Source organism: Branchiostoma floridae, chromosome 7 (genome assembly GCF_000003815.2).
Source record: "Branchiostoma floridae strain S238N-H82 chromosome 7, Bfl_VNyyK, whole genome shotgun sequence".
Taxonomy (NCBI): domain Eukaryota; kingdom Metazoa; phylum Chordata; class Leptocardii; order Amphioxiformes; family Branchiostomatidae; genus Branchiostoma; species Branchiostoma floridae.
The window spans coordinates 25017526-25044607 of NC_049985.1; the positions used below are offsets into that span (position 1 = coordinate 25017526).

General features: G+C 42.5%; 1 protein-coding gene across 1 annotated transcript in view; it reads right to left on the reverse strand.

Moving 5' to 3' along the window:
- LOC118420227 (mucin-like protein) overlaps positions 1-25519 on the reverse strand; it is a 30822-nt gene extending 5303 nt beyond the window's left edge. Inside the window, exons 1-22 of the mRNA XM_035826947.1 lie at positions 25446-25519; positions 21361-21489; positions 20583-20677; positions 20238-20330; positions 19677-19805; positions 19059-19190; positions 16631-16750; positions 15969-16099; positions 15236-15365; positions 14853-14993; positions 14398-14501; positions 13194-13287; positions 12564-12779; positions 11874-12057; positions 10603-10748; positions 10061-10350; positions 9207-9375; positions 8666-8926; positions 7804-7985; positions 5374-5534; positions 4774-4979; positions 4255-4380 (exon numbers count right to left, since the gene is read on the reverse strand). Of these exons, the coding sequence (XP_035682840.1) occupies positions 4255-4380; positions 4774-4979; positions 5374-5534; positions 7804-7985; positions 8666-8926; positions 9207-9375; positions 10061-10350; positions 10603-10748; positions 11874-12057; positions 12564-12779; positions 13194-13287; positions 14398-14501; positions 14853-14993; positions 15236-15365; positions 15969-16099; positions 16631-16750; positions 19059-19190; positions 19677-19805; positions 20238-20330; positions 20583-20677; positions 21361-21489; positions 25446-25519 (3313 nt within the window). The remainder of the gene's footprint in view (positions 1-4254; positions 4381-4773; positions 4980-5373; positions 5535-7803; positions 7986-8665; positions 8927-9206; positions 9376-10060; positions 10351-10602; positions 10749-11873; positions 12058-12563; positions 12780-13193; positions 13288-14397; positions 14502-14852; positions 14994-15235; positions 15366-15968; positions 16100-16630; positions 16751-19058; positions 19191-19676; positions 19806-20237; positions 20331-20582; positions 20678-21360; positions 21490-25445) is intronic.
- Between the last annotated feature and the right edge of the window lie 1563 nt (positions 25520-27082).

Consider the following 27082-nt stretch of genomic DNA (forward strand, 5'->3'; position numbering starts at 1 on the left):
GCGAGTGTATTTTTTCGACTACTACTATATCTGCGCGATTCGACCTCTGCTTGGAGAGTAAGTCTCGCGCCTGTGGCGCTCGATGGTCCCACGGGTACTAAAAAGAACCCCCCCCCCCAACCAAAATCCTGGCTACGGGCATGCTGTTCAGTGATGGACGGTGGGCGCGAATGTACACAGCCACAGGTTATCTGGCATTTACGACCCTTTGCTGCAGTCGTGTGTCCCTGACGCCACGTCCGGAAGCTACAGCAGACGGGTCCATTCCGTGAACTATTTAACCTGATTAGTCATTGGTCCCCGAAGGTTGACCCTTGACCCCACAGTACCAAGAGATGCCAATCTGTCAGTCCAACTGTGGCCCTCGTCTCCGACGGACCTTCCACTCTCTGCCTACCACCGCCAAAACAGAAATCTCGTCGCCGCTGAGGTCGAAGGGACGCCGAAGGGACCTCGAGGGTTTAGCGGTATCGCCGGGTCGGCGTACGGGGGACGTTGGTCCCCCGGAAGGTTTGACGAGATATTCTGTGTTTTCTCGTGTATTCAATTACCGTGTGTGTTTTCAGGAGTACTAGTGCAGAGCTACATGTACCGTCCTTGTTCTTGCTGTGCTGGATGCCGTCTAGCGCACCTGGATTTCCGAGGGCCGGCTGTATTGTTTTAACATTTGCATTTCTGTCGCTTATTCGTATGTATGAGCTTTTAGCGGCTCGGGGGAGGATGGCCGCCTTACACCATTTTTCGTTTTACAGCTTAAATCCTTTTATCCTAGGCCGGGTCGAGTTTAGGACGCTTTTAGTTCACGCTGGCGTTCTGTTCTGCATGGAGCTGAGTGATTCTTGTGTGGTTTCGTGACTTTGTGTATGTTTTAGCAGCGTTCGACAGCCACATCCAAGCAGATAGTTGGTGCCCACATGGCAAGCCGGTGGTTCTCTGAAATTCCTTTGTCGCCATGTTTTTTTTCATCCTTTCTATCCTCTGCAAAGGAAACCTGTGGGTGTTGGCTTTTAATGCTGAGGTGTGGAGCAGAACGAGAGTTTCCAGATTTTTATGTCATTTTCTGATTTTCGTGAATATTTTCAGGCAGGAACAGAGGAAGACGATGGCATGGTCCAGGAGGCTGTGTTGGGGTTTTCTGCTACCATTTGTTTTAGTTCGCATGTGTATGAGTGCGTACCTGTAAGGCGTGGTGACTGAGTTGTGGACACGCGTGGCCCAGTCCTTACCGCGTTCGCGGCACCCTAGACCGTTTGTGGGAGGGCTGGGCGGTGTGGAAGATGCGTAACTATGTTTTTAGACTTGTCTGTCTGGGACCGGACCTGTTGCCGGGCGCCCGTCCCTTCCCACTGTCTCATGGTTCACGTGTTGTTCATACAGGTCTGACGCTCTCCCCCTCCAACAACAGGGATGCGCGGGACACACCACCACCCAGAGCCGGCACAAGCCACCATCAACCTCGCCAGATGTGCGGCCCGATAGGACCCGTTGGTGGCCTGCACAAGCTTTAGCAGCAGAGAGGGCCAGGAAACCTGTTAGCCGAACAGTTAGGCTGTGATGTTTTATGTTGTGAACCATGTTCTTTGTGCTGAATATAGTGCTACAAGGGACAGCGGTCAGAGGATCAGGGTCGACTGGCGCTCCGGTCCCCGACACCGTCCAGCCCCTGCCGGTCAGTTCAGCTAACCCCGCCGGCAACTCAAGGTCATTTCCCCCCTACTTTTCGTGAATAGATTTTGACATGTCGTTTTCCAGTGCGATGGGGTGCCGCGGGATGCTGGAGGGTTAGGAACTAATCGAGTAACCCTGTTTTGAGATTGGTCTGACCAAGAACGTCTTTGGTCTGACGCCTTTTTTATAGCACGGCAAGATATCATTCAGTGCCACGGGGTTCCGCAGTAAGCTGAATGACCCGAAAAGTGTGCAGTCTTTCTTCAGCATGTTGTGACGTTATCCAGTGCGAAGGGTTTCCGCGGAAGGCTGGACGATCCGAGAAATTGTGCTCATTTAATCCTTTTCGTGATTTGTTGTGATATCATCCAGTGCGGAGGGGTTCCGCGGAAAGCTGGATCCTTGGAAGACCCTAGAAGTTGTGTACGCTCTCGTTGGACATTTGGTGATTTTATCCAGCGCGACGGGGTTCCTCGGAAGGCTGGATAACATGCTATGCGGGAGTGTGTAAGGACTTGGTCCGGACTGAGGCTTGGTTAAAGTGTATGTGGGACACGGGCATTAGGAATGGAGTGAGCAATATGTTTTGCGTTTTTGAAACTGTGTGCATAGGATATTGTTGTCTTTCGGAACATTGCGGATTTTGCCAGATGCACTAGAGAGCTCTCTTTATGGGACATCAGAAGGGCGTGGTTCCCAAAGTCGCCGAGAAGATATGATAGCGTTCGAAGAATTTTCATTCCTTCCTGTTTTCGCTCAGCTTCTGTAACGTGGAGAAATTTAGATCGGTATTCTTGGCGTTGATTTTCTCTCAGTTTTCGAAGCGCGCGCTGCGGCCGATTAGAGTGGGTAAACGTTGTTTTGGCGAAGTTCAGAGAAGAACATGATGAAGTGTGGGGGACAAGTCGAGAGAAATATGAAAGGGATTAGATGTGTAAGGGGAGAGGAAAGGTGAGAGAGTGATGATAAGGATGGGAAGACGGGAAAGGGATGAAGATAGGGAGTGATTTATAACAGTATTCAGGAAGAGGAAAGGAGCGACAAGATACCTTTGGAAAGTATCATAGTAGGGAGGCACTAGGGGACAGGAAAGGAAAGGCTCAAGAAGCCAGAGAGGACAAAGGCGGAAGACGATTTCCGCATCACTTCATAACGGAGGGGCCAAGGACTAATTCAGGACAAATAGGATACCATTTAACCTGATTAGTCATTGGTCCCCGATGGTTGACCCTTGACCCCACAGTACCAAGAGATGCCAAACTGTCAGTCCAACTGTGGCCCTCCGGCTACGTCTGGAGCCTGAAACGACCCACCCGCCCAGCCCTCGACAAGATTTCTGTTTTGCGCGGATGGTGACGCCCGCATAAGGGCGGTCGTCTCAGCGCTTAGGTGACTTTAGGCTCCAGACGATTTCCGCATCACTTCATAACGGAGGGGCCGAGGACTAATTCAGGACAAATAGGATACAAGGCTGACGGAGTCGGCTGAAAATTTGGGGTAAGTCCCAATCAATCTTGGTGTTGGTTATGTAAAGTTTAGTTTTTGCACAATGTCATTTACCAACACTGATGAACTTTCATGCTAAAAGTAGGGAATGCCGTCCTCACATTAACAATTCTGATTCATGGAACATGGCATCAAACGCGCATTTATTTGTATCGCCAGTATAACTGCCCTTCGGCGTAAAATGACATCTTTACTGGCACGTGGCACAACAACAAATGTACAGCAAAGCTAAATCTTTACAAATTTTACATTTTGTTGCTGTGTAAGGCCATGTTGATTTAATTGATTGTATGAATGACTTTGTCTATGAAACCCAGAACTGATTTACCTGCGAACAAACAAAAGTACTAGTTTAGCAAACATTATGAAATCTAAGTGGACTGCAAGGTTGAACAATGACTAAGAATAAATATGTTATACAAGCAATAGAAACTTCATTTCTTTTATAATATCAAGTTTATTGCAAATTCTTGCCCGTGGGCTAATTGCAGTTAACATAGAAAAGATTCAAACAATGTAAGATACAAAATCACAAGTGTCTACTCTAATCTAAATCTAGTAAAAGCTAACTCTAGATCCTGGGTTATTGGGTTCGACTCCTTTTTCGAAGACAGTGGAAGACGAAAGATCCCACCTTTTTTATTATGTGTGGGTTTTGTCATGTTAGAAGGAGAACTGATTTCTTTTTGTCAGTGAACGTGAGGAAGTTTGGGTGGAATTTGATGGTCTCTTCGAACAGCTCTTTTCTTTCTTGATTATAGAGAGAGCAGTTTGACATATTTTCATCTTAGACTTTCAAATAGACTTTGGCATCTTCAAACATTAGTATCTTTTTTAGGATATTCTTTTTTTCTAATTTTCGGGACAAATTTATTAGTTTTATTTGTACGACTTACAGTATGGTCGAAAGGTTTTTACAAACAAAAATTAATACTAATTAAATCAACATGGCCTAAGATTAAATCAAAAATCCGCTGGCGCTGCTACTATATAATCCTTCTTTTAAGCGAGAAAATAATCTTGGCTTAAAACGACCAACTCATCAATCGACTGCCTGTTACTACAACGAATGTTACCTACCATTGCAAGATACTCTGTCGTCAGCCAGACTGTACCCGTCGTTACAGACGCAGTCAAACCCGCCCAGGAAGTTCCTACATTCATGCTGACAGACGTCACCCTCCGCGCCTGCGCACTCATCACGGTCTGAGCAAGAAGAATTTTGCGTACTGAATATACTTTTCTAGTAAGATTATGAAATCTCTTTCAGATCTAGAGTATGAAATGGATTGGTTTGGTTTGATACAGATCTCCATTGGTGACTGATATGTCCCTATTCTTCCTGGAGTCCGGGTGATTTGTAGAGAATCACCAACTCTAGACGGAAGGATTTGCACCATCGCACACCGCACCCTCGCACGTGTGGAAGGTTCTTTAACGTGCGTAGGATGTGGCTGTCCCCAAACACGGGACCTCCATTTAACGTCCTATCCGGGGGACCTAGGTACTCATTTTCACCTGAGTAAAGTGAGGAAAGCCGAGTTACGTTATGTGCTAATGATGATACAAGGAATGGCATGATTGTTGCGCATATCTTACCTTGGCAGTTATAACCGTCTCCAGTGTAGCCGTCCGGACAGGGTCCGCAGATGTATCCATCCGCGCCGTGCCCTGCCGGCGGAGGGAGATCTGTGCAATTTGACCCAGGGAAACACGGGTGAAGGTTCACCAAGCATGCGTCTACCTGCATTTCACAGCGCTCTCCATGGTACCCTGTTGCACAGGAGCAAGTCCGCCTGTAAAATCTGTAAACAATATAATAGATTGATGAGTCAGCTGATGATTCCAAATGTTGACCCCGTGTCGTTAATAGTCAACATTGTGGCGTCAATTAACCCACGGTAGAACAACATAGGTTTTTGCTATTAACGCAAAAGGTGTAAATATATCTTGATACACATCAACGGAATGTGGCTAAAACTGCACTGCTTTGTACGAGTAAAGTGTAAAGAAATAAAGAAATATTATGATCATTAGTTTGACACGTAACTACATTATCACTAAGCTTGAAACGTACATATTAATTTAATTTGAAAGATTTGAAAGGAGTATGTCATTAAGCCGAAAGCCAGACGAATGCCTTTACCTCCACAATAAACCAAATTAATTTCACGATATCAATATTTGGAGAAAACTTACTTATTCTCACCACCAGCAACGGAAGGATCCGGATCCACACTTGCGTCACAGTTGCCGCCATTTTGACAGGAGCACATAAAGACAACGGGCCAGTATTGGGCTGACGAGTTCTGCGCGTTGTACACATCAAGTTGGAACTTAAATGGCGAGTCAGAAGTTACCTGGGATCAACAAAATTGAGATAGAGGTGACATCGTGTTAACAACTGTATTGGATATCAAATTTGGAAGTAAGAGTCTTGTGTACCTAGTGATACATTCGAGTAGGACAAGTTTCCGTCTCATTTCTGTATCAAGATTTTGGAAGATTATAGAATCAAGGGTTAGGTTAATCTCCAAGCAGATCCTACCGTAGCATTAGGTAGAATCAAAAGTTGGCAGAGGAGTGCAGCCGGCCTAGGAGTGTGTATGAGTAGCGGTTTGACCGGATGCATGTTGGTCAATACGTTTACATACCCATTCCTGTTCGTTCAGTCAATATGTACAAGGGGTGATCAATAAGTTCTCGGCCTAACTCAGAAATAATAAGCACAACTCAAATTTTGAGGCACAACTTTATAGTATGAAGCCTTTTATCAATATCCTCAATATCCAAATTACAAATCATTGGAGTCATTACTTTCCAGGCATTCGTTTTATGCAAATTAGAAGGTAAGTGGCGAGAAAAAAGTGGTGTGAATTGTGATCAGACATGTGTGGGTCGAGTTCCCCATGCCGTAAATTAACAAAAGACATTGTCAAAATGTTTGATAATCATTCTCCTCCTATTTCAAGCAAAAAGAATTGGGTGTCTGACTTCCAGCAGCGCAAGTTCGATCGCACACCTCAGGTCAGGTCAATTGTCCCATTTTTTCCGTTCTCCCTTACCTAACATTACTGGGTGTCGCCTGCAAAGTAATGATCACAATAATTTGAATTTTGGTACAGATTTATATAAGACGTTATACTTGACATCTATGCTTCGAAATCTGAGCTATGCTTATTATTTCTCCGCAAAACCGAGGACTTATTGATAATCCCACGTACTTGTATAAAATCTTATATAAATGTGTACCAAAATTCAAATTATTGTGATCATTACGTTGCAGGTGACACCCAGTAACGTTAAGGTGGGCTCCCACTGCACTCGCGTCACGCTTGCGTCGCTTCGGGGTTCGACAACGCAGACGTGACCCCGCGGCACCTAGAGGTGACGCGAGCGCACCTAGAGGTGACACAAGCAAACCTAGAGGTGACACAAGCAAGCGCGACGTTTTTTGGGAAGTTTAAAAAAAACGCAAGTGGCAAGATGCCCCAACAGTGACCCAAGAGTGACACAACAGTGACCCAAGAGTAACACAACAGTGACACAATAGTGACGCCAACATGTCTTCAACAGTATCAAGGTTATATTTTGTCTATTTTGCACCAAGTATCAAAAGTAAACATCATTTCATTATTGAAAAGCTATTTTGGATACATTTTGGATATCATTTTACAGCGGTTTTTCAGTTACAACAGTGACCCAAGAGTAACACAACAGTGACACAACAGTGACGCCAACATACCTTCAACAGTATCACGGTTATATTTTGTCTATTTCCTATTAAAACGTAGGAAATATCAAGATTTTTCATTTGTGAAATATGAAAATTAACACACATCATTACACATACTTGTTGCAAAACACATAAGCGATGGAGTCAAATCTGGTGTATGGTTCGTGTTCATTCATTTGGGTTACTTCTTTTACTGTAAAAGTCTTTCAAGGTTATCATATAACGTTAACATAAGTAACATTCATAAGCATAAGCATCATCATAATGGAAGTTGTTTCTCATCTCATTTTTAGGGATTTTCATCATTTTACAGTGATTTTTCATACATTGACAACGCTGCGACTTCCGGTAACCTGTCCATTTAGTCTAGAAACGCAACAGTGACCCCTGTCAGTGGGAGCGCAACAGAAAATCGGCGAAAATAACACAACAGTGACACAATGAACGAACCCCGAAGCGACGCAAGCGTGACGCGAGTGCAGTGGGAGCCGACCTTTAGGTAAGGGATAATGAAAAAAAGTGGACAATTGATCTGAAACCTGAGGTGTGCGGGTCAAATTGTCTGATCACACTTCATCCTTCTTTTTCTCGCCACTTACCTTTTAATTTGCATAAAACGAATGCCTGGAAAGTAATGACTCCAATGATTTGTAATTTGGAGGATATTGATAAAAGGCTTCATACTATAAAGTTGTGCCTCAAAATTTGAGTTGTGCTTATTATTTCTGGGTTAGGCCGAGAACATATTGATCACCCCTCGTATATGAATTTGGCATAACATGGTTAGGTTAAGGGATAACACTTTATAACACCAAATTGCTAACGAAACAAGAAGAGAAAATTGTTTGCTTATGTGCCACTGGGCACGAAATTGACAAAGCAAAACAACTAACCTGCCAAACAAGAGTTGCTTCCGACCCACTGACGCTAAGCTGCACCGTATCAGGGACCTCTGGCCCAAGCACGAAGGTTGGAGAACTTGTGGTCGAGTCGGTAGCCGTGACAACTACAGTCACTGTTTCGCCCATCGTGGCGTACACAGACTCCGGTCCGTTAAGCGTAGGAGGAAACAGGTCTAATGGGATAAAAAACATATACATGTATGTGTGCACTATATGATTTCTCAATACTATTACTGTCGTCTAATCAACTCCTATGACTATAATAACAGCAGAACACGCAAGACAATCACCGACATGGTTACTGTTGGGGGCCTCTTTGTTTATGACAAGGGAGCATTGAAACGGACTGTAACGGTGCGCTCCCACCGCACTTTTGTCAAGCTTGCGTCACTGTGGGGTTCTTCACTGCGTCACTGTTTTGTTATTTTCTCCGATCTTTTATAATTAAGATATTGCGTAATAGGTAAAAGCATGACCTCGAAGACGACAAAATACGCAAAAAGAAAGAAGGAAAACTCGTTCTTTATCTCTGAAATTCGTTGAGTATCTTTCGAACCCCGCAGTGACGCAAGGTTGACACAAGTGCGGTGGGAGCGCACCATAAGGTTTCAAGATGGCCGAACTAGGACGTCAAAAGGCAATATGGTGGTGCCCATGAATCAAGGGTAAAACAGAACAGTTTCGGTAAGCCATCGCAAAGCTTATAAGAATTCGAATACGGAAGATGGAATCATGATGAGAATGCATAATCATAGAAAAAAAAAAGAATAAAACGAGTAGGTACTGTTATGATAAGAGAAACTTTTCTTCCATTGAGAGAAAGCAATCATTGTGGTTCGGTTATGTTACTCACTAAGAACGTCCTGGTTATTGTCAAATTCCTCTTCATCCATCACCAGTTCTTTGCCAAGGTCGAGGTCTCCTGTCTGGCTGACATCAAACAAACAGTCGGTGTTGTTTCCACAGGTGGCGCGGGCCTGAGCCTCCAGGTCCGGGTCACTGAACGTGATCTCATCGGTAAAATGGGGGTAGAAGGAAGACCGTGTTTTGAAGGAGTCTGGAGTATGGCTAGGAAACAATGAATGTCTTGGTCCGTCTTCGCTGGTGAGCTGCCCTGAAGGAAGAAGCAAAACAGATTGTCACTGATGCTTAAAATGGTATTTGCTCTACTTACCTTACCCGGAAAGATGCTTTACGAACGAAGTTGATATCATCATATATATAGCCAGATGACATTGACCAATAAGAAAGCTTAATTTTCGTATAAATCAGCGACTAAGAATTTTCACAACTTGCCATGGGCATAATACAGTAATTTAAAAGTTTGATAGTATTGCAAATACTTGTTAATGCTAGTAACCATGTGTGTCATGATTAAAAATATTTAGACTTACAAGTAAGGCCGAAGTCCTCGTAGAGTTCCCTCTCCGTTGCGTTAACAGACACCATGGTTCCATTTGAAGTCTCAAAATCGTTGGATTGGTCGCCATCAAACTTCCCCAGAAGCCCCCGTATCTTGCCTTTGAACTCTGACGGGGACGTAAACTCTACGGCAAGCATTCCCTGATGGTGGACAAATATGGGGGAAAGACAAAGGAATATTTCATGATGGACAAGCCAGGAGCGCTTATAGCTCAGTCGGCTCCTTTATTCATAGAGACCATGTAAAGCATCACATGTACACATCACATCGCCAGTAGAAGCTAGTCTCTACCAGACTCAGGGTCGCTTGAAAACCGCAGAAATGGAACAAATAGAGGAGTAAGTCGGCCAAAGGAGTGTAGCCGGCCGCTAGGGAACAGCGCGCGACCTACGGAATCTGTTGAATGTCGCTTCGATGAAAAACAATAATACTAATGGTTTTCCAGCGACCCATAGTCTGGTAGAGACTAAGTAGAAAAGCAGCCAGGCGCGCGGCGCCGTGTCGGTTCCATCACCGAGTCGATTTCGGCACTTCACCGAGGCTGTACGGGGATCATGCATTGATAAATCGCTTAAAATCGGCCGACATGTCCTCCTAGAGGCGCCCGAAACGGCCTCGGTGACAGGCCCGATCCTGCGGGCAACGATTTCGGTGATGATCCCCTCGCTGCACCGCGCCTGGCTGCGCCTGACGGCGATTTTGAGACGGGCGTCGTACACGAAACGTCTCAATGAAGATACAGTTACGCTATCAACGAAGAAAAACTTCGTAGGGCAACATAAAAGAAAAAAAAGATCATTAATCAAGTGAAGAAAATCCACAGACCTTCTTGGCTGTTGCCTTGACAGTGATGCCGCTGAAGAAGACGACCAGGAGAGAGTTGTTGGCCGGATGAGTGACTAGGGCGTTGTCTCCCACCTCCAGCTCGTACTCCTCCTCATCAATCTCCTCCTCACCAACCTCCTCACCTGCCTCCTCACCAAACACAGACAGGTCCGTCAGGCTGCCGTTCACGTACAGCTCCAGGCTGGAGTTTCCCACCACCTGGATCTGTACAGGCTGTTTGTCTCGCTGGTACGCGATGATGGCGGTGATCATGGTGGCGTGGTCCGTTCCTGATATTTCAATTCAATTTTTATTGAGAATCAAATAGCCGTGCACAATGTCTAGAACATGTCGAACTGTGTCGAATTTACACAGACTACTACAGTGCATATCAAAATCAAACAGTAATAACTACATTCAAAGGTACATAGACATGCCAATCAAGATAATATGGCCTTTCCCCTGCTCCATTTTTTTTCAATGGCCCTTCCCTCCTGTGCACCAGCCCTCCCCTAATAAATAGTCCCTAAACTCCCATTTACCTGGAGCAAGTGACATCCTACATTGCAGTTGGTACTCTCCGTTGTCAACATCTGCGAGCATGAAGTCGCCCAGCCCGTTAAAGGAGTATTTGTTTCCGTCCATCGTTGTCAGGTGGGGATCGTATCTAACCCATGGGATGCTGATTCTGTATGAACGGCACCAACGTGATGGGGACGACAGAGGGCGATGCCGCTGAAATCTGTTACAGTACCAGCCACCCCGGATTGTCGCTGCGTCTCTGCAACAGCTCTGGAAGGCGTTCTCGTCCATCGAACGACTGTTCTGCAAATAAAGGTCAAGATCCTTCACGTCATACAGAATAATAAGCTTTCAATGCCAATATGTTAAGACGATTTGAGATATATATTGGAACGTAACTTCTAGTTTTGATTTAATTCATCATTATTGTGTTATCTTCAAGTTTGTTCTGCTAGCTCATTCATTTCATCCGTTAGTGTCAACAAGAGAGGGGGGGATCCCGAGCGTTATTGACACAGAAAGTAAAGGCATAGATCCTCCAAAGCTGTAGTTACAACGACCTTTACATAGTAATAGCATGGTATAATGCGTATATCAATATACAGGGTGTTTACACTTCAGTTTAACTGTTTGTAACATCAACCTTGTATGTGTGATGCCTATTTCCATACAGTAAGGATTGTCTACCAGTAAACGATAATTGAATCCGTCTATAACCCATTCTTTTGAGCACCTGTCACTTTGACCAATAAATGATGAGCTGGCAATACTTTTCTGTGATGTTTGGACAGAATAAACTTACTATTATGAGATGTCCACCTAATAAGCCAGTCCGGCGAGCTCCTCCGCCAAGCCTATTTCTTCTACATCTTAACCCGCTACCCGACACGTGCCAGCATGCAGATAACCCTGATGTCTGCTCATACCAATGCCCCATTTCGTAGCAGCACATTCTGCTCATTGTAAATCTGTCCGAATCGACGTAAGAATGCACTCGGCGTCGGCTTACAACACACGTGGCCCTTTGTGTAATTGCATATGGGCGTCCATAGCTGTATTGTACAAATAGGGCAATGTCAATAAATGTATAACGTATAACGTTAGCAGAATAACAGGGCATAGAATAATGTACGAATATCGCATTGAAAGGTGATGAATTTGGTGCATAAAGTCATAACTGAATGATATCTTTGTGTCTTGATGATAATAGCGAAAGGGTGAGAAAGGGTACACACATATTCCAATCAAGTGACCACTGAAGATATGACTTGAAGCATTATGAGTTACTTACGTTGAGTCAAACCAGGCCTGCTCTGCATTGCATGGACAGGTCCCTACAGACGGCAGAGCGCCGTAACCAAACAGTTGAGTTGGGTCTTCCACTTTCTGCCTCCTCAGCCACTCTGAACAGGTCGCCACACTCCGCTGGGGCACAGCATTGTCACCTTCATTCTGCAGCGCAAACTTCCACTTTCCTGCAAAGCAACAACAAGATGTAGTGCCGGTATAGAAGAAGTTTATTTGCAAGTTCGTGCCCAAGGGCTACATGTAATTGCAAGTATATTGTATAAACATAGTAGATATACAAGTGACAATGAACAGTTATGAACAATATTCTACTCTAATACTAGTGTTGGCTATAGTGTTGGTATAATCTGTTCATTTTCTAATCGGTCCAACAAGAAAAGATGGTTATGAGCCTCTATCTCTGTTGATTCTCGGTGTACCGTATGATATAGATGACCGAAAATTCGAGGTAAGCAATTTGCTTGTGTTAAATGAAAGTTGCAAACCACAAATGCGAAATTAATCGTACCAATTCAGATGAGCTTTAAGCTCATAACTGAATGATAACTGAATGATATCTTTTATGCTAATAATGCCATTTTCTTGTGTTTTTGTAATATTGATAATTTGCATCGCTATGAATAACCATCTCTGTAACATAACTAGTCTTCAGTTTGAAGTCGTTGATACTTACCACCAAACACCCTGAAAAGATTTTTCATAGACACCGGGAACCTCAGGACAGGGTGGCGGTTTGCGTTGTCCTGTCCAGAGAAGTCCACACCATTGTGTACCAGGCCAGCACTAGTGGCCGGTGTAAAGGGGAAGAATCTTCCGTCACCAGCGCTGTACCCTCCGACGGCGACGTTACTCTTGGGGTAAATGCCATCTCCTCCAGCTTGGGCTTCAACTTCATGTATTGACGGTAGAATTACATTTTGCAAGGTTATTTTATACTATTTTATGTACAGTTACTATTTGACGAATAAATTGATCTGGGTCTCTATGTTACAGATCTATAAAGATACAATATTTAATTGTGCAACACTTACTTCCTATGATGGTTTTAATGAATATATGTTGCTCGCACTTTTTTACCGATCTTTTAGTCGATGACTTGAAAGATCCGACCACTGAATGCATTTTTTATTGGTTTGGCTGTTCAGCACGCACAGCCAGGGCTGCCCTGCTACTAGCCTGTGGCTAGTACAAAGGGCTAGCCCTGCTGACAAAAACAGAGACAATTCAAATTCCCTGAGTTTTCTGAATGCATTACGACTACGCTTTCCCATTAGGAACAATGAAATGGCCTGAATAGTCTTACCTGGACTAACCCATTGCTGTGCAAGAGTTGGGTACACAAACGTGGCGAAGGACAGGATTCCATTTGTGGAGATCACTAACTGGAAGGTGTTCACCTACATTGTAGCATAAAATATACTGTGGATAAATCGGCGAATGTTCCATGTAAGGCATCCCGAAATCTCCGGCAAATTCCTTGTGAGGTATTTTACCGCGACCGTGTCGGAGTCGTGTAAGACATCACAAAATCGTCGGCAGATGCAGCTAGCCATGTGGGTTCGATGCATCACCTTCGCCGAGGCCGAGTCAGGCATGTTACCGTGACCGTGTTAGGGTCGTATAAAACATCACTATATTGCTGTACAATTAATTTTAGCTGTAGCTAGCCGTAGTCAATATAGTAGAGTATACGGAGAAAGACATAGGAAACGAACCATCCAAGTTTGAGCTGCTGTTTTGTAGTCATGCCCAGGCTACACAGAGCTACATATGTAGCTGTAGCTACCTGTAGTCAGTGTAATAGAATATGTGAAGAGGGACAAAGGTAGCACTTTGTAGCATGACTACAAAAACTACACATACTGCAGCTAAAAGTTCGATGATTCGTTTCCTATGTCGCTCTTTGCATACTCTATTAACCACCTGGAAGCTACAGCTACAATTGTAGCCCTTTGTAGCATGACTACAAAAACTACACATACTACAGCCCACACTTGGATGGTTTGTTTCCTATTTCCCTCTTCGTTTTTTTTATCGATGAAATTCGTTGAGCTGGGCTTCCAGTGTGGTATCCCTAAATCTGCCATATCATTGTTTTTCCATTAGGGATACCGTAAACGCTTCATGTATTGACCGTAACACTAATCATTGTCTGTAGACAGGCTCATTGGAGCACCTGGAGGCATACTCTTATTGTTACACAGTCCCTATCTGGTCCCCTGCCTTTCACCTCAAGGAGACTAATAGCAAAATTATAAGTACATATACACCAGTAGGAGCCAAGGATGTTCTGAACCTTCAGTAAAGGTTCTAAGTTGGCACATATGCACACCTGAAACAGCTGTTCCCAATTCTCTTTACCTGGACTTGTTGGTCATTAAGCTGACCATGATAGAGGCCTGACCAACGTGATTTAGTCAGGTTATTGTACGTCTGTTTACAATAAATGATATGCTATCAAATACCATAGGCGGTACCCAGCGACATTTACTAATTGGAATACTCACGGGAAGCTGATCGTGAGGCCGAGGACATTCCCCGTTACCGTACATGGTGCAGTCGGGAGGAACTCTGGTCCATGTCACCACAAGAGCCCACACAGCCTTGTAACCTACCAACACGTGAAGGAAGTGGAAAAAACACACGATAAAACGACATCTTTGTCGGACAAGAAAGATCATATTTGTTGGTAGTTAAAACTTTGTGCTAGATCAAATTTTCAGCTCTAAATCATAGTTTGATATTGACAAGGCAGTTTTAGTATATAAGTATAAGAAACAGGTACATGTCGCGCATGTTTCTTTCTTGTTTGTATGTAGAAAGATGAAACGTTAGTCACATTGGCCTTGGCAGAAACGAGAGCCAACAAGACTCTATGATAATCATTTCCTTTGCACACAAAAAACCAGACGAATTATACACAATACATTTACGACGAAAAGCGCGGGCAGTTTGTTCTTACTTGGATCATGAAACCCAGGAGTGGACCTCCCATCATCGCTGGCCAGGTTAAGAATCTGCTCAGTCCCTGGATTCCCGTCATCAGCCTCGTGGAAGCTGTAGAAGATCTGAGTTCTCTGGTCTTCTGGTAGGTCATCCAGGACTGAAATGATACGATACAGTCGGGTGCATGTGTGATGTAAATTGAGGCATTTGTCCATGTTCATGGACCTGATTTCACGTGAATTAGTCTTACTTTGACCTATCAAACCTTTTCAATTACAAGGACAGCCACGGTCACTTCAGACATGTGTTGATACATTCGTCAACTGTTACTTGTCACTGGTATGACTGATATGTATCAACTACTAGCATGAAGGTTGCTGACAGTTTTTACACTCTCACCTGTAGCGTTGGACTTCGCTAAGAATGGTGCGAGGACCGCTGCTTCACTGAAAGCAGGAACGTTCTGAATTGGTGTTGGGAATCTTGGTCGGACAATCTGATCAAAGCCGACTATTCCGTTGTCACAGATCTGAAAAACAGTTCAAATCCGCTTTGAAAAGAATAAAACGTTGTCTCTTATTCGAGTTAAATTCCTTGTATTGTCTTGTGTGAGCTAAGGGTTATTTGAGAGGTTAAGCTGGCGATCTCGAAAAGATGTCCAAAACGTCTGAAAATAGGTATTCATTTCCATACTTGCTATCTATTCCAGCTGCTACCTGTTGCACCATTACAAATTACAAATGTTGCATATATAGAAAACCCTGGAATTTAAGAATGTTGAATAAGAAATTAATGAGGCGAACTAACGTTGTGGGGAAACAACCTGTAAACATTGGACCACACGCACGCACACACACACACACACACAAACAGACACACACACACAAATACACACAAACACACACACACAAACACAAATACACACTCACACACACACACACACACACACACACACAAAACTAGATACTATTACAAGTAGTGCTGCAATCAAACAATTGGATAAAAAACATCTAGAGCTATGCTATAACTAAAACTATTGTTTACATGCCTCTTCCCTCTTTTTAAAACAAGTATAAAGATGTGTTTAAAGATCAGATGTCGAAAAGTGAAGGTTACAAGTTAGAAAACTCACATAAACATTGTGGTGTCTCCGTCCGAAGAACCGGAAGCCCTCCTGAGGAAGCCCCTCCTTTTGACACTCTGAAAAGTCCCATCGGCGGGGCTGCCTGTCCACTTCTTCTCCATACGGATACATGTCGTCATCTGTAAGTACAAGTTAATTGATGTCAAGCAGGAAAGTAAAATGGATAATCAACGACATGGACAAGCACAATCAAGCGAGCGCGGGCTTGCAGAGGGATGTCGCGGCGGAGGGGTGGGTGGTGTGAACGAATAGACAGCTAGGAACAAAACAAAACTGTGGAAGAAGGTTCATCCTTTCAATCACATAAACATTTGACTGATGGAAAGTAAAAACTGTCTACATATGAAAGGTATTGTTTGCCTATATATTTGCCTGTGTTTTTGCAGTTATATATTTACCTTCGGCAAGAAGTGGACCGGTCCCTTGTAAATGTAGTGTGTGGCTACCAAACTTACAAAGGACAATATTGACATAAAATGGAATAACTGTCAAAGTTGATTATGTTGTGTGTTGGTTCGAATAAAGTTCCTAAACGGGGAACATGCGGCTCCAGCGTCTTTTCTAAAGATGTGGCGTAAGTGTGAACGGTTGGTTTGAAGTTATCCTTCTCTACATACTCTGTAAAAGTTGATCATGTCACAGATTCTTACCTCGGCAAATGGTCTCTCCCACCAGACGAAAACCATCCCGACAGCTGCAGTTTCTCCCTCCGTCGATGTTGGTACAGAAGTGTTCACAGCCGCCGTTATTGGTGCTACACTCGTTGATATCTTGAGGACAAGATGTAAGATTTCTTCTGCATTGTTTCATTTGATTTCAAGCGGATTGATCATATGAACTCCGTCGGTCAATACATATATATATATATATATATATATATATATATATATATACACACAAATTCATATGGCCAGTTCTGATTCTTCTTAAAAAACATGAATTGAAACTAGAGTTCCACGAACACATACCTTTGCCAAATATACCAGGTTTGTTATGTAGAATGATGTCTGCAGACAAATGCGTTACTCATTTCATTTTCTTTATAATTATATGCATGGAGTTGGTTTATAAAATTTCGGCATTGATTATGCAAATTAGATCCCAAGTTACAATTAATTGAAATCAAATTGTATCAGGTATTACTTAAGCTATCAGCATGCCAAAAATCATGATGATCCTTTGATCCATTCTTGATCCACTCTCTTCCCTCTTTCTCAGTTACATATGTGACAACTTTGATGAAAGTACTATAATGGAATGCAGTGGATTTATCAACTTTTCCTATCAATTATGCAAATTAGCTGTTAATTTGCATAATAAGTATCACATTATATAAGTCTTCACTTAGGCTATCTACATGCCAAAAATCAGGACGATCCGTCAACACGTTCATATTTTCACATTAATTATGCAAATGAGATCATCATTTGCATGATAAATATGTATTGATATTTCTCTCTTTCTCAGCTACATATGTGACAAGTTTTAAAGTCCTATCATGGAATGTAGTGAATTTATAAAATATCCTCATTAATTATGCAAATTAGCTGTTGATTTGCATAATTGGTATCTCATTATGTAGGCCTTCAGTTACGCTACCTACATACCAAAAAACATGATGATCCGTCAACATGTTCATATTTTCTCATTAATTATTCAAATGAGGTCATCATTTGCATAATTGATATTTATCGACATTTTTCTCCCTCCCAGCTACATATGTGACAAGTTTGAAAGTCCTATCATGGAATGCAGTGGATTAATAAAATGTCCTCATTAATTATGCAAATTAGCTTTTGATTTGCATAATTGGTATACCATTCTGTAAGTCATCACTCATTCTATCTACATACCAAAAATCATGACGATCCGTCAATACGTTGTATAGTTATTCTCGTCTAAAGTTTGAAAGGAAACCGGCGCCTGCAGTTCCAAAAAAGCCGCTAGGGGGCCCAAACTCACAGCACTTACTCTCTGCCTCGAGGGCTATCTACCACTCAAAAATTATGACCACAGCATGTCCAGAACACGAGATTTAAAAAATTGAGTTTCCGTTGCAGTACCTTAGCAAGCCGCGAGGGGGCCCATTATCGAACTTGACCTTCTTTTTCCCTACCCCTACCCACCTACCTAATATCATCAGGATCCATCCAAGGCTTCTCGAGTTATGCTGTTGACACACAGACACACACACACACAGACACACTAACACGCCCAAAACATAACATAACCTTAGCCATTCTGGCAAAGGTAATAAGACCAATCATGCAAGTTGGTTAAAGCCCTTTTCACAAATGTCCATAATTCTACAGCAACTTGCCAAACTTTTAAATCATTTTTAGCCGTGTCATATGTCTCGGTCACATTTCCTACCAGGGACCCGAATGGGCAGTTAGCGGGTTGTTTCTTTTTTTGGTGACGCCTCAGGGGCTAGCCTAATAGTATAGAGAGCGTCCGTTTGACAAGAGCTCCCCAAATTCCACAGGCATGTCAGGAATTTTCACCAGGCATGTGTGGTTGCATCCCTTTAGAGGGAATAACTCGGGAATGAGTTGACGGATCTTCACGAAATTTGGAATATAGATAGCTTAAGAGTTGCCTTACATAATTAAATGCTAATCATGCAAATCAGGGGCTAATTTGTATAATTAACGAGGATAGTTTAAAAAATCACTTCGTTTTATATTAGAATTCTTAAAAATATCCCATGTGTAACTCAAAAAGAGAGAATATTAGTCTTACTGTTATATTCGATTAGCAACAATTCCTCCGCGCGCGCGGCAACGTTATCACACCATCCTTTTGAAAGAGATTAACTCAGGAAGGGGTTGACGGATCATCGTGATTTTTTATCTGTAGATAACTTGGGAGATGCCTTCCATAAATAAGGGCTATTAATGCAAACCAGGGGCTTATTTGCATAATTAATGAGCACCGTTTATTTAGCCACAGTATTTCATTCCCACTAGGGCACTTAACATGACATATATAACCAGAAAAGAGAGATATATCGATGGACATTAATTATGCAAATTGTTACCTAATTTACATGATTAAGAAATTTAAGAAATAACTCACCGATACAACTCAGTCCATCCGTTCCGAGGTTGTAGCCTGCATCACAACTGCACCAGAACGACCCGTGAGTGTTGTGGCAGTTCTGGTCACAACCTCCGTTACCGCTGGCACACTCATCAGTATCCGGTGTAGCTGGTCAGATGAACAACAACATAATATATAGATAGACTAAAATCAGAGAAAGCGCATGCCCAGTTCTCAAATAAAAGACGAGGCGTGGTTAAAACATTTTAATAGAATAGAAAAATCGTCCATCAATGACTCAATTACGTAAATTAATAGCTAATTTTAAAAATATTGCTCAAACTATAACTTTCCCCCTCTAGCCGCCACGCCATGCCGAGAGTTCTATGCAGTTTTCTTTTCCTTCCAGTGAGTGAGTGAGTGAGTGAGTGAGTGAGTGAGTGAGTGAGTGAGTGAGTGAGTGAGTGAGTGAGTGAGTGAGTGAGTGAGTGAGTGAGTGAGTGAGTGAGTGAGTGAGTGAGTGAGTGAGTGAGTGAGTGAGTGAGTGAGAGTGAATTAGTATACGGGTAAGTTGTGTCACTGGAGCTAAAGACTTTCGAATCGGGCTTTTCAATTTAAGTGTATATTAAATTATTAAAAGATATTGATTGATACCATGGCAAAACGTCGCGTTGATGAGGTGTAAACCATCGTTACAGGTGCAGTTGTAGGATCCAGGTGTGTTGACACAGCCGCCGTTTGTACGGTCACATTCGTCTATCATGAGCCAACACTCGTCAATGTCTGGCAGGGGTAAAACAGTCAACATACACATATACATTAGACATTTCTTTATGCTAGCTTTCCATCAAGCAGTACTTACGGCTTATTAAGCTAGCAACAATCCAACAATTAGGGCAACTATAATATGAACGTATAATCGAATTCAATGGCGCTACTAAATTTTCTGAAAGAAAACACAATTGGTAACATTGTGAAAGCCACTCTTTGTAGGACGTATGTTGTCATTGGGCAGCCAACTAGCGGTCAACATTGTTCACGGAGGTCTATGAAATGTAGTTGATATATCATTGTCTACGTTTTGAATTAAGGCCGTTAACGATCAAAAGCCTCACCGACCTCTGTTTTGATTTTTTCAATATGGCTGCTCGCATGTAAAAATATGCTTTAGTCCAGACGCAATTCTGTCATCAGTGAATACTTCCCAAACGTTACCTTGGTCACAGTTCTGTCCTTCCCAGCCTACGTCGCACTCACAGACGTTGGTATCCACACAGAGGCCATTGTTACACGGGAAGTAGCAGTCAGCTGTAGGTTGAAACGAGATAATTCAATTTACCGTCACCAAGACGGTAATATGCATGTTTTTGGTAACGTTTGTGGGTGCTTTCTTTTGCGTACAATATGACTTCAGACGCTGTTAATGTCTCTCTGTGGGCCTCCTAGCGAATTTCGGTGGTATAGGAATCGTTTCTTTCTAGAAACTTTAAAAGAGGGTAACTTAACAAATGTTTATGGGTTTTAAATTTGATCACTTTTCAATTCTACCCCATTCTGTACCTTGGCAGGTGTCTCCAATGTGATTCCATCCCAAACAGCACTCGTAACCCACGAAATATTCAGTGCCGTACACGGTGATGAGACCACGCCGGTACCTGTCATGTAAATGAAGGAAAAGGACCTTTATTGCACATGGTAACAATCATATATATGTAACAATGGAATCAATCATACACATCTGTATATGCAGATATGCGTATAATCTATTCTAGGACTTCTTCTCGCTTCTTGGAAATTGCATAAATGTAGCTAGCTGTATGGTTGGCTAGAGTTGGTTTATTAAAAGCTATCAGGAATATGGATTTCTCTTCACTGTTCACGTATCTGAAGTGGGGATATTTTCTTAACACATAGTCAAATAGAATGCTCAAATAAATAAAGGGTCAATGGCTCACCCCGAGGTGTGCAAGGCGTCATAATGCCTGGTCGTTTGCGTCGCTCACTCGATGGATTTATTCGGTGGTTTCAGAAAATGACCAGGCATTATGACACCATTGCACCGAGGAAAAGGCAGGTCATGAACGTTATCTTAACTAACATGTATGAGACATACAAATTCCTTTGATACTATTCTTGAAAATTCATTTCTCGAATTTCTGAGAAATACGTACTCTCCAAGCAGATCTTGCGTAGCATAAGATAGTATCATAAGCTGGGGAAGGAGTTTAGCCGACAGAGGAGTTAACTGGCTACGAGTTAACTGGCCCTAGCTTATGATGCTATCTTATAGAATGCAAGATCTGCTTGGAGATAAAGAAATACGTGCACTCTGCCTTACCTTGGCCGGGTACCGAATACTTCCTTCAGGTAGTCCCAAATCCCCGGAGAAGATTCTCGACGTCTACGGTTGTCGACTTGCCACGACACCTGGCGGGTTCCGACGAAGGTGCAGACGCTGCCCGGTGGGCTTCAGAGACAGATAGCGGATTACATCACTAGGACGCACATTTGTACTATTCAAAGCTGTACTATGTTCTTTAAACTCCAGAAATTCTTACCCTGGGCAAGAACAATAAGGAAGTGCTCCCACTGTGACTTGTCTAGCAGTTTGAATGGTGGATAACCACAACCACATAAACTCATAAGCATCCCAAACTGTCTACTAGCTACAAAAAATGGTCAGAGACAGATTAGCATGATACTGGTCACCGATTCAAATTAAGGACATTATTAGAAATCGAACTTGACAGAAATATCAAGTGTTTAACGACTTGGAAGTGTGCTATGTTGCTTCTCTCTGAGGTAAGGTAAAATTAGAGTACAAAAACCCTGCAGGAAAATTAGGACCCCGAAAGACGCTCTGAATTCAGCTCATTTCTCATTCCACACTAGCAATTACAAGATAAAGAACTAATTTGATATAAAAATTGGAATAAGCATATTTGTCATGGTGAAGGTTGACACGGTGCAGTTTAAGTATCCTACTAAGTCGGTGAGAGAGATTTTAAATTGAGCCTTTCTTATTCTGACGGAGTTCCAAGTTCCAAGGGTGTAGTCATTATTAACTTCACTCAGAAGGTCAAAAATAACAAAATTCGGATATTTCAGTACCTCTTTCGATGAAAAAAAAAAGAGAGCTATGATACCAAAAGCATTACTTTTTTACTCTCCCTCGTACTATACTTTTGCATATTACGTGCAGATTCTGTAGGAGGCGGCCGTAGTGAAAAAAATGATCTGTTAGTCTGAATGCACGATGCCTGTTAGTCTAACGCAAGAGGGGACATATTGGCCATGCAGTCTTGGAACTAGCCTCAGTCGGTCTGGCATCCAGGTTTCCGTTGCAAACGGTTAGACCACGGCCGCAATCAGCAAACTGTACATATATCAGCAAAGGTTTAAGTAACGGTAATATCAAACGCCGTGTCCATAATAAAGTCTGTTATGAAGACTCATTTGGAAAGGTATTGAATTAGTTATGCCGTTTACATTGATTAGCCTACCAGATTCCAGTAGTTGCTGGAAAAAGCAGAAGTTTGCTAAATAGACAATAATGTGCAAGAGGAGTTAGTCGGTCATTGTGTTACAATTCATGTGCTGCAAATTGTAATTCTATGGCCAACTATCAAACTTTTCTGGCATATTTATTACTGACTCTACTTGGCCAATATCTAATATCTTCTCAGTACCCATAGAGTCTGATAGAAATTACCATTACTTAGGAAGTTGTTTTTCTGCTGGCGCCGTACCGAAGGGTTGTAAAATGCTACGAAGCAACAATTGTGAATGGCTATGAAATGTCAACAGTTTATAGCACTATTAACAAACCTCCAAATAGCAGTATAAAACCTATAATTTCTGATAGCAAACAAAATATATAGCAGAGTAATGAAACATGCAAACATCGCACAAATCAAAAATTGATTGTTCATTATCTTTATGGCCGCCGGCAAAAGAGAGAAAATTACAGTCCATAAAATGAGCGCTTTCTTTTGCAGACTTTTAGTAAACATTGTTAAGATAGCGGCCCCCTACATGAACGCGGCACTGGTGTACATGGGCGATAAAGCTAAGGGCACAACCCGCCGAACGTGCAAATACGTGATGTCTATGTGCCAAAACGTGGGCAATCTTTTGGGATCCGTAAGTGGTAAGTACCGCCTCCGTACGAACTCGTAGGGAATCCGACGGACTTTGGAGCACGCAGACACGCCGTAGAACTTTACGTGCAGGCAAAACTTTGTGTGTCATCGGGCTGCGGATTCTACTGCGCCCCCCGTACGTGCCAGTACGGGCGACGCGCCTGCCCTGTACAGCCTGAACGTTTTCAGAAATACGTGGCGGACGTGGCTTCCAAAAAAACGTACGGACAAATTGCACGTACGACGGGTTGTGTCCTTAGCTTAAGACATGCAAATGTCACGCACTCTCAATATACAGAAGACAGATTTGACTCTGCGATTAACTTTGACAAAAAGGTTTGAACAAGTCACTGCTACAGAAGACAACATGAAGCAGACGTTGAGCAGGCCAAATACTCCTGATAAAAAAAAAACAGCAAGTGAATCTGTTTTCCCAATTTGTTATCAAGTCGGGTTTAGCGCACCACAAAATATACTTCAAAAACCACTTGGGGTCCCTAAACATATAAGTTGTTGTGTTTCTCTGTCTATATGTAGCTATGGTGTAATATTGTGTTACTTGTGACAGTCATTGCCTACAATATAGAATAATTTATTTGCTCTTCACAGGGGTGGGGACTGACTCTACTGGCTAAGTAGCCACATTTCTTTTTCGAATTTTAAATTTCATGCCCCGTAGGAAAGCGTTGTGGAGGCAATTATGTGGATTAGTCGATTTCAGAAATGCTTTTGACAAATTCCCCCGATCACAGGTTCATCTTTAAACTGTAGTGCTGTGGAGTTCAAAGCACTACACTGATTATATTTTCTAACCAATACTAGGCAATAGGGAACAAGTCACCAGTACCAGAATTGAAGGCTTCAGCTGCAGTCAGAGTAGCCTCGGAGGTCATGGGACCATCACCCTTTCTCCTGTTCACAATTGATTATTTTGATTCAGATGTGTGGTCATTTGCTGATGACTGCCTGTCTATAGAGGGCTACACAAAACCATTCACAAATGTGTTGTAAGATCTCAACGCCCGCGAGGAATGAACTCATACAATTTAATTTCTAAAAATCCTACCGAGGCACTTGCTTTTGACATGGAATGTTTGTAATTCATTCTGTGATTCTCAATTTCCTTTCTTTTAATTTTTTCTTCGAGCAAGCTCGAGCCTCCATATGGAGCCTCGTTGATCGAATTTCACTCTTCTTGTAAGATTTGCCGTTTCTTCCTTAAAGTTTGTGAAACATCACATACACTCAAGCAACTCCGTATGGCGATGTGCGTTCAAACCTTTCCGAGCTTTACCCAGAAAAAAGGGGCACAAACTGGCATTAAAGAAGTTAACTGTGATCAGAGCCGTGTAGATCGGTTGTTGAATTCCGAATTTTATTCTCCTGAGGCATCGTGAGAATCTTTTATAAGGATCTACAATTAAGGAGTAATACTTTCGCATTTCAACGGGCAAAAAGTGAGCCAGATGAGCCCTTAAAGTTGACTCATACACCTCTGGTCGCAGCTCAGCTGCTCAGGTTCTCTTTTTCTCTCACTTACAAACTTTGCTATGACCTGTGTATAGGTAAATTGGGGAATTTTTCCATGAAGGTCTCTATTCATTCATCATTGTAACTTTATACCTCAAACGATTAAGGTATAAACACACAAATGTGTACCACATATACGTCTCTTATAATTGCAGGCAGGTACATCTCATCTGTTTTTTAGACTTGAAATCCCCAATGTTAACTGGAGGGATGCAAAATGTGTCAGGTTAAGATGGATAAAGTGGTTCCCAGTACAGACCTGTTTCACTGATATGTATACCTTACATACAACCGTGGCACATAATCCGTAGCCACATCGTAAAGCACCAAGAAAGTAACGATATATTGAAGGATTAATAGCATGAATTAAAGGTCAAGTGATCCACAGAAATACAGACGTTATAACACAACATAGCTGGCGCATTCAGCTGCAGACGCTTAGTGGATTTACCATTCTCGATTTTACAAACGTCATTTAACAGAGTCTCCCATTGCAAAAAAGGTAGGATCTTATGGGATTGTAATCACTTTGATGAATTGGTGAAAGGCTTATAATTTCCTATCATGGCCAATAGAAAGCAGACAGGAGTAGGAGAAGGGAAGGCCTCAGATCCAGTTAGGGTAGCGTTGGGGATTCCACAAGAAAAAAATGGTCGGGTCGGTAATGCCGGGTATATACGATGTAGGTAGGAACACAGATCATGAAGGAAACCTATGGAATGAAAAATCTAATAAACAATAACGATCTTACCCATGAAGGATGCCGACAGCTATTCCCGCCAAAGTCAGGAGAAAAGCGACACAGCAGAGTCGCACAGCCACCATGACGGCGGTTCGGCTGACACTGCCGGAACAGCTGCGCACGTTCAACACTTTTGATGTGCTTTTTGATAAGGCTGCTTTACTTTACAACTTTGACGTTTGCCGGTTTTACAACTTACAGCCAAGCGATATTTTATTGACCTTGGCGTCAAAGGTGATTACATAATTCATATAGGCGACTACGTGTACTCTTCAGGGTTAACATGTGGACTACGTTCGTTTGTTTGCCAATGTACATCCCACAGCTTACAAGGCATGCAGGTTTATTATGAAAATGATCTTTATTGCATACCCTTGCATTGAGTTAGATAACTAAAGTAGGAGTGTAAAAACAAAGCGGTTACATTTTATCTCAAATCTACAGAGTCTCTTTCGGAGACACGGTGTGAAGGTGAACGTAGAGGGAATCCGGTTTTCCGCTACCAGTAAAAACAAGTGCGGTTTATATTCTTCTACTTGAATTCTCATTAGATTACCATTTGTGCGAAGTACTCAAGTAAATAAACGAACTTTACTAACAAGACTGTTGTCAGAATCGGGACGGGGGCTGATACCGACGCCAGATAAATGTCACACCGTTGTAAAAATGACGTGCCCATAGTACTTGGGTCTGATAACAGATGAAGATCAAATGATCTGACTAGGTCGAGACTGCATTCTGGTAAGAGAATTCATTGAGTTGGAGAACAATTCATTTTGGTGGAACCCACCAAAGGACGTGCGGTGAACAGACAGGCATGAACTGCGCAAGCGAGTCGACTTCATGCCTCTGTACGGACCGATACCTACCCGAGCTTTGTATTGTACACCGCGAGTATGTCACCATACACAGCAGAATACAGCAAGATGCATTCCGTACATAAATACTGTGTTCTGCTACCTCTAGGTCTCGTTTTTGCCAGCAAGTAGGGGCTTTCATTGCATGGATCAAAAGCGACCTCTATTTATTGACTGCAGTACTGCACCGGTGTGATCTACACCGCTTGATGTCACCATGCACAGCAGAATACAACAATATGTATTCCGTACATGAATACTGTGTTCTGCCTCCCTTAAGTTGTTTTTACCAGCAAGTAGGAGCCCTCATCGCATGGATCGAAAGCGACTTCTATCTATTGACTACAGTACTACACCAGTGTATTACTAGTATACACCGCTAGATAAACGTTACCATGCACAGAAGAATACAACAAGATGTCTGACGTACATAAATACTGTGTTCTGTTACCTTTAAGTTGTCTTTTACCAGCAATAAGGCAGTCTCAATGCATGAGTCAAAAGCGACCTCTATTTATTGACCACGAGTTTGATATTCACCGCTTGATATATTGCACAGCAGAATACAACAAAATGTATTCCGTACATAGATACTATGTTCTGCTATCTCTAAGTCTTGTTTTACTAGCAAGTAGGAACTCTCAATGCATGGATCAAAAGCGACCTCTATTTATTGACTGCAGTACTGCACAAGTGTAATATTCACTGCTAGATGCCATCTTTCACAGCAGAATACAACAAAATGTATTCCGTACATAAATACTGTGTTCTGCTACCTCTAAGTCTTGT